This window comes from Chiroxiphia lanceolata, chromosome 3, assembly GCF_009829145.1.
Source record: "Chiroxiphia lanceolata isolate bChiLan1 chromosome 3, bChiLan1.pri, whole genome shotgun sequence".
Taxonomy (NCBI): Eukaryota; Metazoa; Chordata; class Aves; order Passeriformes; family Pipridae; genus Chiroxiphia; species Chiroxiphia lanceolata.
Window position 1 is genome coordinate 40,407,851 of NC_045639.1, and position 14,940 is coordinate 40,422,790.

The window sequence follows — 14,940 nt, forward strand, 5'->3', positions numbered from 1 at the left end:
CCCATGCTGGATCACCTCACAGAAAAAATGTTTTCTGATGTTCAGAGAGAGACTCCTGCATTCCCGTCTGTGCTTTAAGTTTGGACCCTTTCCAGTATGTCAGTGTACCCCTTGCACTTGAGGAGTCCAGAACTTGACTCAGCACTAGAGGGGTGTCCTTACCAGTGCTGAATAGAGGGAGAGAACTCCGGGCTTCCACCTGCTGCCCGGGATACCATTTGCCTTCTCTGCCCCAATGGCACATTGCTGGCTCGTGTTCAGCTTGGTGTTTCCCCTTTAGGTCCTCTCGAAAGGCTTGATGTTTTGTGGGTTCTGGTTGGTTTGTTTGTGGGTTTTGTTTTTTTTTTTTAAGTGAAAACTGGCTTTAAAAAATATTATGACCTGAAGATGAAGAATATATTAAACGCAAACATACCGCCAAACCATGGTTTAACCACACCGTTTTTTCGTCGCACGCCGCTCCTCGGGGGCCCCGCCCGCCCCCGCCTGCGCAGCCGCGGAGGCGCCGCTCCTCCCCCGGCTCCCCCCGCACGATGGAGGTGGTGCTGGCGGACACGCTGCTGTCCCGCTGCGGGGACCGCGCCGCGCTGCTGCGGGCGGTGTGCGCGCCGCTCTCCGCCGAGCGGGCGGAGGCGCTGCGCCTGCTGCTGCAGCGCCTGGCCGCGGGCGGGCCGCCGCCGCCGGGCGAGGCGGAGGCGCTGCGGCGGGCGGCCTGGGAGGTGGCGCTGGAGCGGTGCCGGCCGCTGCTGCGCGGCGGGGACGGGGCGGCGGGGTGCGGAGAGCGGCTGCGGGCGGCGCGGGCGGCGCGGGGCGCGCTGCGGCACTGCGTGCAGCTGTGCGGGGCGCCGCTGGCGGCAAGGCTCGCCCGCGACGCGCTGGCCGAGCTGGCGGCGGGCGGCGGGGCGGGCGCGGAGGAGGCGGCGGTGGAGGCGCTGGTGGCGGCGGCGCCGCGGCTGGAGGAGCCGGCGCTGGTGGCGCGGTGCGTGGCGGCGGCGCTGGCGCTGGTGCGGGAGGAGGGCGAGGGCGAGGCGGCGGCGGCGCTGGTGGCCGGGCGGCTGCTGCCGGCGCTGGGCGAGAACGGCGCGGCGCTTCCGCACGTCTGGGAGGGGCTGCTGGGCGCGGGCGGGACGCCGCGGGCCGGGAGGGCGCTGCTGGCGCTGAGCGCTTTGGCGGACGCGCTGCTGCCGCGGGGCCCGCCCGGGCCGGAGCCGGGGCCGGGGCCGGGGCTGGGGCTGGACGCGCGGCTGTGCCCCCGGTTCTGGCGGGTGGTGCAGGAGGGCCTGACGGAGCGGGACGGGCTGTGCCGCAAGCGGGCCCGCTACCTGCTGAAGCGAGCGCTGGACCTGAGCGGCGGCCAGCGCGCCGAGCTGCGCTGCCCCCCGGACGGCGGACACGGTACGGCCGGCGGGCAGCGGGAGGGGAGCACGGCCCGGGCTGCGGGCCGAGGAGAAATCTATGTCCTCCTCTTTTTGTGTCAGAGTCGAGTCTGTTTTGGTGGTCTGCTGAGAAGAATGAGCAACTCCTACAGTTTTGGGAAACTTACATTTTGATAATGGAAACTTTGGAAGGAAACCAGGTAGGAGCGCTGTAGAATCTGCGCCCGTCTTAGACGTACTCCCCCATTTCTGGCATATGTACTGTAAATGTCTTTATTGGGCAAAGTATTTCGAGTTTTGGTGATTGAGGGTGTCTTAAGTAAGCATTAACAGTAATATTTTTGTTTCAGCTTTTAAATACTTCAAACACAGCACGTGTGTTTGAATTGGGAATAAGTTCATAACTCTATCCGTGGAATAAATCTGGTTAAAGTAGTGGATTGAGCTAAGAAAGTAATACCTGGATTTTCTTTAGTGCTAAACTGCAACTGAGTGTTACATACCACAGGCATTGCAGGTTTATTTAAATGCACTTCTGTTGTCAATTACTATATTAATTGTGTTGATAGTAAATTCTTGCTCAAGAGTAACTGACAGTTCCTAGGTCTGAGATGTAAACTATTTACATTACATATAATTTGCTTTTCAGATCCATGTCATAAAGCCAGTATTACCAAAACTAAAGAGTTTATATGAGCATGCCATATCACAGGACAAAGGTAAGATGTAACTGTTTCTGGTACGTCTTTAAATATTGGGCAGTTAAGTTACACTTTTCTGTTTTCTTCTGCTGTTCTAGTAGCAGCTTTTTGTTATTTTTTTTTCTCAATTTAGGTGTTTTCTGAGTGGCTGTTCCAGTTTTTGTTGGTCTGCTGTATGCTTGGCAAACATACATAGGCAGTGGCCACCCTTTTCTGAGAAGAAATCCTAACATATGCTTATTGCTTATTATGTTATATTGTAATACTATTTTTCTGTCAGCAAACCCAAATAAATGATCATTTTCCACTGTGTTTTGCTTTACTTAAGCTAATGTGAAAATAAAACCAGAGAATCTTGAAGTGGGTCTTAGTCACCTGCACAACTCTGTAAAAGGGAAAATAAAAACCCTAACTTGTTAGAAATGGAGAGAGAATAAATAAAATGAATGTTGAGGCAGCATGTCTAGGGCAAAACGGAGCACACGTAATTAGGCAGTGCAAGATGTTAGAGATTTGTGAAGTGGGGAGACTATTAATGTGAAAGTATTGCAGGTAAATGTATTGGTATAAGTGGAGTTGCAGGAAGAAGGATGTGGCATTTGCCCTTTATAGTAATTTTAATTTGTAACTAATATAATGTAGAGGGTAAGTTTGAAAAACTGTGTTAATTTTTTTTGTATAAGATTAAGCAGGGTGTTTTTATAAGTAAATAGCTATAGTCATCTTTTTGACTTACCTAGTGAGTAGACTGTAATGTTGACTGAAATGTCAGTATGTTGTGTGTTATTATGTTAATGTGTCACTGTCATTTCTGTGTCAGTTTAGAAGAATTTCCTTTTGTAACAGGTTGTTGGCTCTTTCACCCATCGTGGCATATGTGCATTTATAAACGAATGTTTGAGAGTGAGAATAAAACATTGACAAAGGAAGGCATTCTTCATTTTCTGGAGCTTTATGAAACAAAGCATCTTCCAAATTCTCTTGGTTTTTTGGAGGTAAGGGCATTACTGTTACTTGCCTGAACAAACAAATGTTTTCATTTGTAATATATCTTAACACTAATTGCTTTAGTAGTGTTGGAACCAGACACATTCTGTAAAAGTAATTTATTTAGCTATGCAACTGATAGCAATATTTGTAAGTAGTGTCAAATATGTAATTACTTGAAAAATGGCCAGGCTAGAGGGAATATGTTTTTGAGTGCAGTCATTCATTCCCACATTTCAAACTAGTGCTCTCTAACTAAAGTTGGCTCCCATTTTAATTGAGATTTGTTGCCAGAACTGAAATTGTCATAGGAGTGATAGATGCTTCAGATTTTCAGAGCTCCCTGTGTTAAGGAAGTGTTCCTGTCTGACCATTCGGATGTCACTCTGGGAGTCACACTGAGACTTCAAGTGCTGGGAGTGAAGCCCCCTCACAATGGGTGGCTCCAGTGAGCCAATAGGTCCCTGCTTGACTCCCCACACTCACTGCACTCAGACAGCTTTCCCTTACCAACTCTACCCTGGGTTTCCTATAGCAGAGCCCCAGATGACTGGTTCCTTTAAGTAATTTAATCGTGGTGCATGACATGATAAGAGCTCCTGTTGATGCCTCCGTAGAGGGCACCTGAACAGAAGAGTCCTTGGGATTTTGTACCCTTACATTCTGTGCTCCCGATCTTCATGTGCCTTGCACGTGCCTCTTGGTCCAACAGTTGGTTTTGGTCTGGGGTCTTCTCATTGTCTATTGGGTTCTGCAGAGTCTCTGTGTGACCAGCTGGTGCCGCAGGTCCCCGTACTATTTTGTTAGGTAAAGTGTCAAATTAAGTCAACCTCTTAATGAGTAACTTGAAATGAAGTCAACCTTAATATACACCCTAAATCATTGCACCTATGTTGCATCCTAGTCATTCTTTTATTTAATGTTTAAATATCTTTTCTCTGTCTGTTTCCCAGAAGGATTCCTTATTCGCCTACACCTTTCACAATACTCTCTGAAATGTATCTACTGGAAAAATTGCTTTGCTTGTTTACTCTCCTGGTCCCCCTTCTCTTTAGTTACCTCCTCTTTTTGCTCCTACTATTTACTACTGGCAAGAGTGTTCTCTAATTTCTGACTCTGTTCTTCTAAAGTCTAGTGAAATAAGTTTAGTTGGCCTCTATGTAACAGTACCTTGCAAATGTACATTTAGTCATTGTTCTTATTTTCTTTAATCAGTTTGTTATTGGACCATTAATGGATGCCCTCTCAGAAAGTTCCCTCTACAGCAGGTAAGTCACTGGTTTATTTATTTGTTTATTTAATTTCTCGATTGCTGGACATGTGTTCTAATAATACTGGTTTGAGTATGTGGGTAAAATCTTAGCTAAAGGAAAACACAAAAAAATGGTGCTGCTAAACAGGTAAAGAGTTTTTCAGGAAAGGTGGGTAACTATGAGTAAGATAAATTAGGTTCAATTTAATCCTTGTAATAGCAACATAGGATGCCTCAAGGTCCTATTTTGCAGCTTGTTTTGAAATATTAATTTGGAAATGAAGTGAGAGATGATAAATTATTAACTTAGTGGAGTATTTTTTTACCTTCTCATTTTCTTGCCACACAGAAAGAAGGACTACTCTGATTACTGCCAATTCATAACTGCTGGAAATGGGTTTTTACAGGAGACTGTTTGTGGTTGACAGATGACATTGGCCTCTCTTGTTGTAAATATCTAAAGAGCAGAGAAAAATTTGAGTAGTTGCACTCACATGTCTATGGCCTGTTTAGCAGATTCTGCAATTAACCACTGAATAACACTTTGCTTTTGTTTAGGGACAATCCTAAACATTCTAAATCTTAGATTTTAGATTAAATCTCTTAAATCTAATATTAAAGCTGTTATATGCTGTCATATACCAGTTGTGTATTTGATGTTTTAAAACCCAACAGGACACCAAATCAGTTAATAGGAGCCTGTCCTCCTTTGGGAATGAAGCTACAGAAGTTTTTGGCTACTTATTTCACGCTTCTTCCAGAAGAAGAAAAAGGTATGTTTCAGTTTCACCTTTATCTTTTTTTATGTAAAGAAACTAAATAAAAACTACGGACCCATTTTCTGTATCTCATGTAAACATTTACTTGAGAGAAAAAAGGAGTAGTTCTCCTGGCAGTGGATTTTCCAGAGGAAAGAAAGGTCTTCAGAGGCTTCAAGGGATGCTGCAGTATTAAGTTATGAAATTGTTTTAGGGGGAAACTGAAGCAGACTTACCTTTTCTAATGAAAAAAAAAAAAAGGCAAAACAGGCTTCAAAGTTCTGAAGGTGAACAGTATTTGCAGATTCTTTTTTCTTTATCTGCCAGACTTTTTTAGTCATGACCTGGGTAGTGAGGCATTCAAAAGAACCAGTCCAAGTGCTGAAGCAGAAGCTAAATAGGGATTCTTTTATTGTGAGGTTGGATGGAGGAAGAGTTCTGAGATTGTTCCAAACTTTAGTTTTAGTGTAGGCTGAAAAGAAGGAGCATCCTTTGACAGACCAGAATTTAATATCTGGTCTTATTGGATTAAATAAGGATAGAACCAACTCTGTTCAGCACCCTGTATCTACAGGTACATATTCTGGTAGGAAACATATATTTGTAATGCAGTAGATGCCCTGTTTCTCTTCCCTGTCCCAAGACATGTATTTATCACAAATGGAAGGTCTGTGATTAGCAATCCTGAGACTGGGTGGCCTGCTTCCACTGACTGCAGATGCTTATCGAGGCTTGCTCTAGCCATGCCAGCATCCATTAAACATGTTGAATCACTGTGTACTGTGGTCTACCATCACACAAACTGAGTAGCAGCTTAAAAAAGGCATTGTTTAGTTACTCAAAACAATCAGAGTTTAAAATTCCATTCCTGAATATGGTGGTTAATGCAGATTATCAAACCAGTATTAGGTATCATTCTGGTTCTCTCCTTATCGTATTACCTTAATGATAGACTTCTTTGGAATGTAATTTTGTTGTCTTTCATTTAATTGTCAGAAATTATCATAAATCTTCTGCAGGGGTCCATGTTATTTAAATGCATTGGAGAACAAGAAATCACTTTGGATTGTTTGTTTACTTTTATTTTAAGGTAGCTTCCTGTTAAAATTTATTCAGAAGATGACAAGTAGGCATTGGTGTGCTGTTCCCATTTTGTTTCTTCCATGGCTCTGGCATCTATCCCTGCATGTAAAGTACTTGGCATTGAAGGACTTCATGCTTTAAGGTAAAATATACACTGTGTTGTGTTCTTACAGACTCCTTCCAAAGAAATGCAGTCTGGAGAGCCAGGATTTAATTCATGTTTGTTACTTCTGAAAGGATGGTTGTGCATGGGAGTGGAAGGTTCTCCTTTATATCTAGTTTGCAGAGGAAAGCAGTTCAAAAAGTGATGTATTTATATCTCTGTGTGATTTAAAAAAATGAGTGTTTTCCATTTTAGATCTTTGTAGTTTCTTCTTTTTTAGCATAATTTTCCCCTGGTCTTCCATGCTTCCTGATTGATATATATCACACTTCTTTTTATTCTAATTACGTTGCAACCTGGTTTAATAGAAGTTGAGGCTGCTAGAAACGGAAAGATTTGTAAATAAAAGGCTAGATAAAAGTTCTTGGCCTCAGTATTGATCTTAATCATATTGATATTTCCTAAGTGTCTGCTTTCACTTACTAGAGCTACTAAAAATCAGTTGTCATCCAGTTTAATCAATTGAGATATTAAATAAAATCTTACTGATGGTTGAAGGAATATTGCAGTATCTTATATAGAAGCAGTTTAGAAAAAGAAAATGAAATAAAAGTCAGGACACACTCTGCTAATAAAAGATCATTGGAAGTTTTTTTCAGTTTTCTACTCAAGTAAAAATTTGATGGCAAATGTATTTTATTTCTATATTGTTTACAGATAGAAATGCAAATATTAAATTAGTTTAAACTGATGTAATTGTGGGGATTGTTCCTTTAACTTTGTTTGTTCCCTCCTCCCTCCCTTTTGTTTTGTCAGGTGTATGCTCATCCAAGTTTTAATATCAGTGTTTGAAAGTACCTGTAGCAGTAGCCTTGGTGCTGGATTGTATGGTGTCTGATCAGGCAGTGTTTGTGTCATACTTAGTAGAATATGTTTGTTCAATGCAATTCAATGTATTGAGAATGGTTAATAATTAGAAAATGTATGAAAATGTTTGCATTTTTAAGAGTGTGTTTTATACAGTGTGTGTTTTCCTGTTTCCAGAAATGTCCTCCAGTGTACTATGATTACACATCAGATTTTGTTGCGTGGGGCTGCTCAGTGCTATCTTCTTCAAACAGCTATGCATTTGACAGATGTGGTGAGTTTGGAGGGTTTTTTGGTTTGGTTTTGTTTTTTCTTTTTCCCTGATGTAATAGAAATACAGTAGTAATGCTTTTTTTTTACAGGGTAATCAGTATTCAAAAGATTGCTAGATACAACATGGAATACTGATTTTGCTGGACTTGCAAATTTTTTTATTGACTATTTAAATTGTGCTATTTGAGTACGATATGCCCTCTGTTAACTTTGGTTTAATAAAAGGTATTTTTTTTATTAGTGTTTATTAGTTGATTTTTTATTGTAGGATTTTCATGTGGTAGTTATCATAATGGGAATATTATTTTACATCTACTAAAACTCAGGTTTATGAGAGAGAAACTAGAATAGACTTTCCTGCAGCACATAAGAGGATAAAAGTATGCATAATATCAGAATAATAAAACTACCAATTATATTCATAATACCAAATAATAAAAACTACATCACTGCTGAACTAGCACATCTTTCTTATTCAGTAGTCAAGTATTCAGCTTTCTTTGTTTTATAACATGCTTGCTATTCTAGATGAATAGACAGTCTTCCACAATTGTGTATTACAGCTATAAACCTGTCTGAATTTCCTTTTAGAAATACAGAAATAGTACTTACCAATGACTCTTAATCATTTCTCTACATTCATTTAAAAGGTGTCATCAGTGAATAGCATTATTCTTCTAGTAATTTATTAAATTTCAGGTAGACTTTAACACTTGGGAAAATAAAGTTTTTTCCTTGGTAAAGATAAAGTTGGTCCTAAAGAGGCAAAAATGAATCTTCCTCATGAAAATGAAGAAGTAAATTTCTTTTTCTGAAACTTGGACAGAGAAGGGCAAACTTTTGTTATGTAGGTGTTGTTATTGTGGTTATATATTATGTTGACAGCTATTGTATTTTGATTAATTTCTTCAGGAAAAGTGTCCCTCCCAGAATTGCAAGCTTTCTTCTGTCCTTAGACCGGAGGAGTCCCTAAGGAGGGATACTTTGTGATGGACAGAGGTGAGAACTGAGGCTGGTGTTTATGTTCATCAAACCCAGCCAGAAATAACAGGATAATCTCAGAAGGAAAACATGCATACCATGTAGAGGTGAGATTGTAAATTGTAAATTTTCATGGGATATGTTTTAATGTCTTTGCAAGATGTAAACTGGTGTGAATAAGAATTTGAAGATGAAATAATTATATATAGTTACTGGAGGCAGCTGCTTATGTAACCATAAGTTTTGGTTAGTTGCACAGCAATATAATGATAAATATTTTTGCATAGTGCTTCTTGTTATGTGTACTGTACATTTCATCTTATTCCATTGATTTTTGGCATAAAAACTAAAAAAATGCAGGTCTCACTAGATAACACTTGACTGGAAGAAACCCTTCTGAGATAAGGGAATTTTTACCAGTCTTGCTTATTTTTAAGAGTTGTATTTTTTCTTATATTAGTACCAGTGATTTTTTTGGGGGTGCTCTGAATTACCATCTGGAAAAACCTTTTTCTGTGTGGAGTTAGAAGGAGCAGCCTGCCAAGCCTCAAGTAAGCTCTGTTGAACACCTCTCACAGTGTAGATTTGTTGATGTGACATTTCATGTTTAACAGTGCTGCTGTTAAGTTAGCGGTGTCAGTACACAGCTGGCAGATGTGTTTAAGTAGTAACATACTGGCTTTAATGTAGCTTTGCAGTGGTTTGCAAGTGAATGACACGTGCTTCAGAAAATCTGTAACTTCTGATTTTGAGCATCAGGGACATCATCAGTATGTCATATGTACGCAGTCTTGTGGAAAAGTACTTTAAGACACCAGCATCTGAAAGTAAGTTAAATGTTTATTAATAAACCCCCCTATTTTTAAGATAGTTTAAACAAAAAATTACAATCCCTTGGATTTTAGAAGAATTGTTTGTTATAATGTTATTAGCTCAGAACCTGTTCAAGTACTACCCAATCTGTGATATTCATGATTCTTAAGTTTGAACCTTATTTTTTAATTCCAGTTTTCCTTCAAAAATTGAAGTCCTGCAGTATTAATTGAAGGTTAAGTCTTAATATTCAGTTTTAATGCTGCACTGATGCTTGTCCATTAAACTTATGTGTTACATTTTTGGTGGTATCTGAAAATGCTGGAATGTGGGGGTGGAGGAAAGCACAAGGAAATATGAACAATACAGGTTTTGTTGTGTTTTTCTGCAGTGCTTTGTAAAAAACACTTGAGTGTTTTTATGGAGAAAGAGGCCATGTAGTTTGGCAGCTTGGAGGCTCATTACACACCTTCCTGTGCAGTATGTTCTTTTGAATTTGGACAACTTGCAACACGTGAGCTGCCACACATATAACCAAGGAAGGTTCTTTGTAGGATGTATAAATGTGCAGATAAATTCTAAAGGGACCTCTTTGTTCACTGACACGTTTTAAATTATTACAACCTCAGTTTAGTGTTTATTTTCAGATACATTGAAAGGAATGGGAAATTGATTTTTTTTTTTTTAATTAACTTTTATGTAGCATTCACTTATTTGCTACTTAAGTACTGCAGTCATAGTGAACTTGATATGGTTTTAGAATGTCAAAAGTCAAAATTGAACATTTTTTAAATAATATACATATAGGAAGTAAAAAAAGTAGGTCAGAGTTTGCTAATGATAAATAGCTTCAGAAGCTTCCTACAGCCCAAGAAAGTTAGTTGGTTGTTGGTTTTTTTTTAATTCCCTTTTGATGGAATAGTTTCAGTTCTTCATATAACTTTTAGCTGATCAAAATCACAGCTGATGTTTCTGATGAAGTGTAGTGGAATTATGTTCTTGGTAAATGTAATTTGAATTATGCTAATGTATTTTTAAAATCAATAGAAATGTTAGTTGGGAACTACTGTATAATATATGCTACTGCATAGCACATTTCCTAAAACTGATTTCAGAATAAAGCCCAATGAGTTTAGTGTGAGTTTAGTGCCTCTCTTTGAGGCATAGAGGAAAAACAATTGTTTGGTTTAGTTTATGTCTAGATTAAAGACTGCAAAAAATTATTAGTAATACTCTTGTTAGCATTAATTGGTTTGGTACTACTAATTATTAAAGTAAGTTACAAAACCAGAAGTTTTAGAAATCAATATGAAGGTATTTTTAGTTACTGTGAAAACCTTAATTATCTTTAATCAGGAGAAAATTGCTTTATGCCTGACTGGTTGAAGCTAAACTTGTTGCAACCATGATTCTGTTGGCTGCTGATGTGGAGCAGATGAAGAATAAATACAGGTAAGTATGAAATACCTTATTTTACATTTCTCTCTTTTTCAATCCCTCACTCCTGAAGGATCCAGTAGAAGCCTGATCAAGTTGGGAAGCTGTCCACTTCTCTTTGCAGACTTTCAGTCAGCCTGATCATTCCTCAGACCTTGTCCAACTGTTGCTGCAAACATACTGGAGTAACGTTTCTAAAGATACGTGACTTGGAAATGTGTCCTATTTATTTCCATAAGTAACTTCAGCCCTTAAGGCAGATACTCGGAAGAAGACTTTCTTTTTAATTTTTGTTTTGTGTAGTGGAAAAAGCAACATAGAATGGATTGAACTAGAGGCTTTCTTGAACCCTCTTCTGGATGTCTTGATGAAACTTGGCAGTAATGCTTACATACCAACTCTGAAAACAGATAAAAGCCTACAGCTTCTCTTGAAGTTATTGCAGACCCGTTCGTTAAAATGTTCCAATGCGCAAGATGGTTAGTGATATCTTCCGTATCCTGTGTCTTGTATTACTTATAGTATTAACTACAACTAAAGTATTTACTGTTTATGGCTATATTGTCAAATTAATACTAGCCTAGAAGTGGTAAATGTAAAAGTTGACACTCTGGCATGTCTGTTATAAAACTGAGCTGTGGGTCCCAATCCTACAGGTATCTTAAGGACTGGGAATTGAGAATGTGGAAACCTTCTGGAATGCAATTGTTATCCATTGCAAATATTTATAGGCCTATTTTTTGCCAACATGTCGATTCCATAATCATTTAGACACTTCAGAAAGAAGTTACTACGAAAACCTGACCTAACCTGCTTAGTTACCACAGGTGATTCAAACAGAGTCTTCCCTAACTGCATAAAGTGATCCTGCTGGACATCCTGTTTTCTGAGGTGACTGATAGGCTAAGAGGTGCTCACTTAAGTATAAGCCTGGTGATCTGTTAGTTTGGGAGTTTTGGCCTCCCTCAGATCAAGCACTTTAACTTGTAGACCTTCAGGAGAGTCTGAACAAAAGCTATGGAGTCCTTAGCACGCCTTTTGTTAGAACTTGGTCAGTTTGTAACCAGAATAAACCTATATGTTTTTCCTGAAAGCAAATGAAAAATTGCTGTATTATTTTCATGAATTTAGATGCTGAACAGGAACAAGAGGGATCTGGGTGTTTGGTTTCTGTTTCCCCAGGTTATTTTTTGATTTTTTTCAGTGTTTTATAGCATGGAGTACGAGAGTATTTGGAGTGGGGAGCTACAGATCTAGGCTCTCATGTGGAACAAAAATAATTTCAGGTTCTACATCCAGGTTTCCTATAGATGTCTAAATGCGACCCTGAAGTAAATGCCTACCCTCGTTTAACAAGTGCTTTATACATTCAACCCCCTGCTGCCCTTGAATTTTAGCTGTTTGAAATATTGAGCATTAATTATGCAGGCTGTTGAAGTTCCTGTTGGGAAATGGTCTCTGACTGTTGAAGTGGGTTCCTTGAAATGAAACTAAACTGGAAGACGTGTCCCAGCTACCGCTGTGCATTCAGTCTACAGCACAAGCTGTAGATTGTTTGTAGCTGTAACTGTTTTGTTCAAGCCTGAAACAAAACCCTACAAAACACGTGCAAGCACATATTAGATTTTTACTATCAGAAGAATTAATTTCCTTGTTTGTCTTATTTCTTTATGTGCTTACTGATGTGTCTGCAATGTATTGTTCCTGCCTTGCAGTTTTGACACCTGATATAGCATGTTAAGTTCTGCTAACAAGGTTCAAAAGGTGTGGAAGGCTGAGCACTGCAGTGTTTCTATCCTTTTGTACGCCTCACAGGTACTCCAGTACCATCATCAGTCTTTCAAGAGGCTTTCTGAATTGCCCTTGTAATTTTAAGTTGAACAAGGATTACTTTTCTTATATTATTTTCTACAATGATTTTATGCTTCTTCCTTCTGCACAGGAGAACCAAGTAATAAATCTTTTTTCTCTACTGCTGTGAATTGACTGGGTGAGGGGTGGGAAGTTTAATTCTGTAAATACAGAAGTTGTGTTTTCAGTGTTGATTAATGGGAGGTGAAAAGTCCCGTTTATCAAATGGAAAATGATAAAATAGTAGGAAATAATTAAGGAATTTAAGCTTGTAAACCAAAAGTAACAGCAAGCAGGAAGTGTTTTATTTAAGAATATTTTAATGGGACAGACATGCCTGAAGTGCATGCTGAAATCAGCATTCTTTGACAGGTCTTGCTGTCTTTACTATTGTTAGATTTCACTAGTTTTAGCAGTAGGCTTTTGCTAACTATTATTTTTGATAGTGTTACGCTCAAAACAAATGGGGTTTATCTGAAGAATTTCTGAATTTAATTTGCAGAAGATGTTTTAGTGATTTGAGATTTATGATGAAACATGATCATAGTCTGACATAATTAAACTGTTTCTTCTAAAACAATTTAAGCATTAGAAATGCAATGAGCTATTTTGATAGAGAATATTGAAAGTAAGTACAATATGGATTTGGAACTTCTGGACATATGTCCCTTTATATTTTCACTTTTTGAAGGTCTTCCATTTCATAATAGGTTTGCTACATGAAGTGTTACTCAAGGTCAACTCCAGAAAAAACCCCGTAGCTCTCACCTCTGGGTAACTCCTAAATATTGAAGCTAATGACTGATATTTTTAGAACAAAATGGTCATGCAGAGTATTTTAAATCTGTTTTCATACTGAGATGTTATTTCTTTGGCTTTCAGCTTGCCTGTACCCTGGAAGGACAGATTGAAGTGTGTTTGTGGTTAATATGTTTTACCAGTCACCTGCCTCCCTGGTGTGATAAACTTGTGTCTTTTTGTTTGTGAAATGCTATGCGCATGTGTATCCTTTGTAGCCTACCCTTTTCTTAAAGAAAGTATCACATTTTGCAATGTTAAGCCTGAAAGCTACTTGACTGAATCTCATAAGATTACTCTGTACCTGAAGATGAATTATTTCTACGCAGCAAAAAAAAGAAACAACCAAACCAACAACCCCAAAATCTATAGATATTAGGAATGGAAACCATATTTTTCTCACATAAAATTAGTTGATAGGAAAGCTTTTGTTCCTTATACAGAGTCAGTTCATTAATAAACTGTTTGTGCAGAGAGTTGGGAATAGGACAAAAATATATGTGAAAAGTTGGAAAACTATAATTTGGTCTTCTGGTCTTGCATGGTTTTTGGTTCATTATACATGACAAGTCTCTGGAAAGGATGTAATCTGATTTGATTCTTTCAGCCCTATGGCTTGCACTGCTAAAGAGTGTAAAGCTGTTTTAAGGTATTCTTAGGTATTTTGATATTATTGCTGTATAACGTTGACTCTGTACATAATTAAATCCATGATATAATAAAATTCTTAAGGAAATTGTATTTCTATATACTAATACATTTTTTTTTCACCACACAGATGGGGTATTGTTTTTTTTATCTGAAATCTCTCGTGACACCTGTGGAGAGTATTCTTGAATTTGTTCTCCGACGTCTACTACAGATGAACTAAGCACTGTAAGTAATGAGTATGAGGCATACTTGGTGTAGTTTTGCTTGTTAAGTGATTTACAGTGGGCGCCTAATTTTTATATCAATCTTGAAACACCTAGAAAGTCAATTTGCATAGGAACTGTTAACTGTTACTTTTTTGAGTGGACACAGTAAAATAAAAAAAAGTCTTGACAAGTAATCTTTACTGTCTAGTCCGGCATTTCTTGTTTCTTCTTAAATCTAAAGAAATCATATAGTAAGAAATCGTGATTATTATATACTGCATTGTATCTACGCGTGTAGCTGTGGGACATAAGAATGTTAGGAGTTTGGAAACTTTCAGTACACGGCCTGGTTATCATCTTTGTTAACTATCTTTCACTGTGTGTTGCTGTGGACAGTGTTTAAAGTTTATATCCCAAAGAAACCTGTGACTTTTAAAGCAAAATGACTTAATGGTAGAAGAGGAATTTGACTTCTTAAAATAACGTTTTGAATGTATCAAAGGGACTGCAGTGCTTTTGAGAGAGAGAGAGGAAGGTACATGTTTCTTTAGTGGACAGTCCCAAAAATGAGTGCAATGGAAGAGTGATGTGAAAGTGGTCCAGTTCAAAGCAAAAGTTAGAGTTGAATCAGGAGAATGACATCTAAAAGTCAGTGAGACTTGAAGGTATATTTTATCTCAAAATGAAAGAAGGAAAAGTTCTTTAATGCAGTTCCTTGATACATGTTTTATATTGAGGTGGTTTTCTGTACGTGAAGGAAAGTTGCAAATACAGGAGGGGAATAGAAAGCCATAAAACAAACA

The 14,940-nt window shown here is 38.9% G+C and overlaps 1 protein-coding gene across 1 annotated transcript in view; it reads left to right on the forward strand.

Moving 5' to 3' along the window:
* Positions 1 to 533: 533 nt before the first annotated feature.
* Positions 534 to 14,940, forward strand: part of TARBP1 (TAR (HIV-1) RNA binding protein 1) — a 32,621-nt gene continuing 18,214 nt past the window's right edge. Inside the window, 18 exon segments of the mRNA XM_032682976.1 lie at positions 534 to 1,395; positions 1,479 to 1,576; positions 2,026 to 2,095; positions 2,924 to 3,072; positions 4,280 to 4,332; positions 4,992 to 5,089; positions 6,165 to 6,230; positions 6,233 to 6,299; positions 7,305 to 7,401; positions 8,313 to 8,399; positions 9,072 to 9,140; positions 9,142 to 9,208; positions 10,551 to 10,574; positions 10,577 to 10,646; positions 10,935 to 11,110; positions 14,059 to 14,078; positions 14,080 to 14,131; positions 14,134 to 14,156. Coding sequence (XP_032538867.1) covers positions 534 to 1,395; positions 1,479 to 1,576; positions 2,026 to 2,095; positions 2,924 to 3,072; positions 4,280 to 4,332; positions 4,992 to 5,089; positions 6,165 to 6,230; positions 6,233 to 6,299; positions 7,305 to 7,401; positions 8,313 to 8,399; positions 9,072 to 9,140; positions 9,142 to 9,208; positions 10,551 to 10,574; positions 10,577 to 10,646; positions 10,935 to 11,110; positions 14,059 to 14,078; positions 14,080 to 14,131; positions 14,134 to 14,156 — 2,148 coding nt within the window.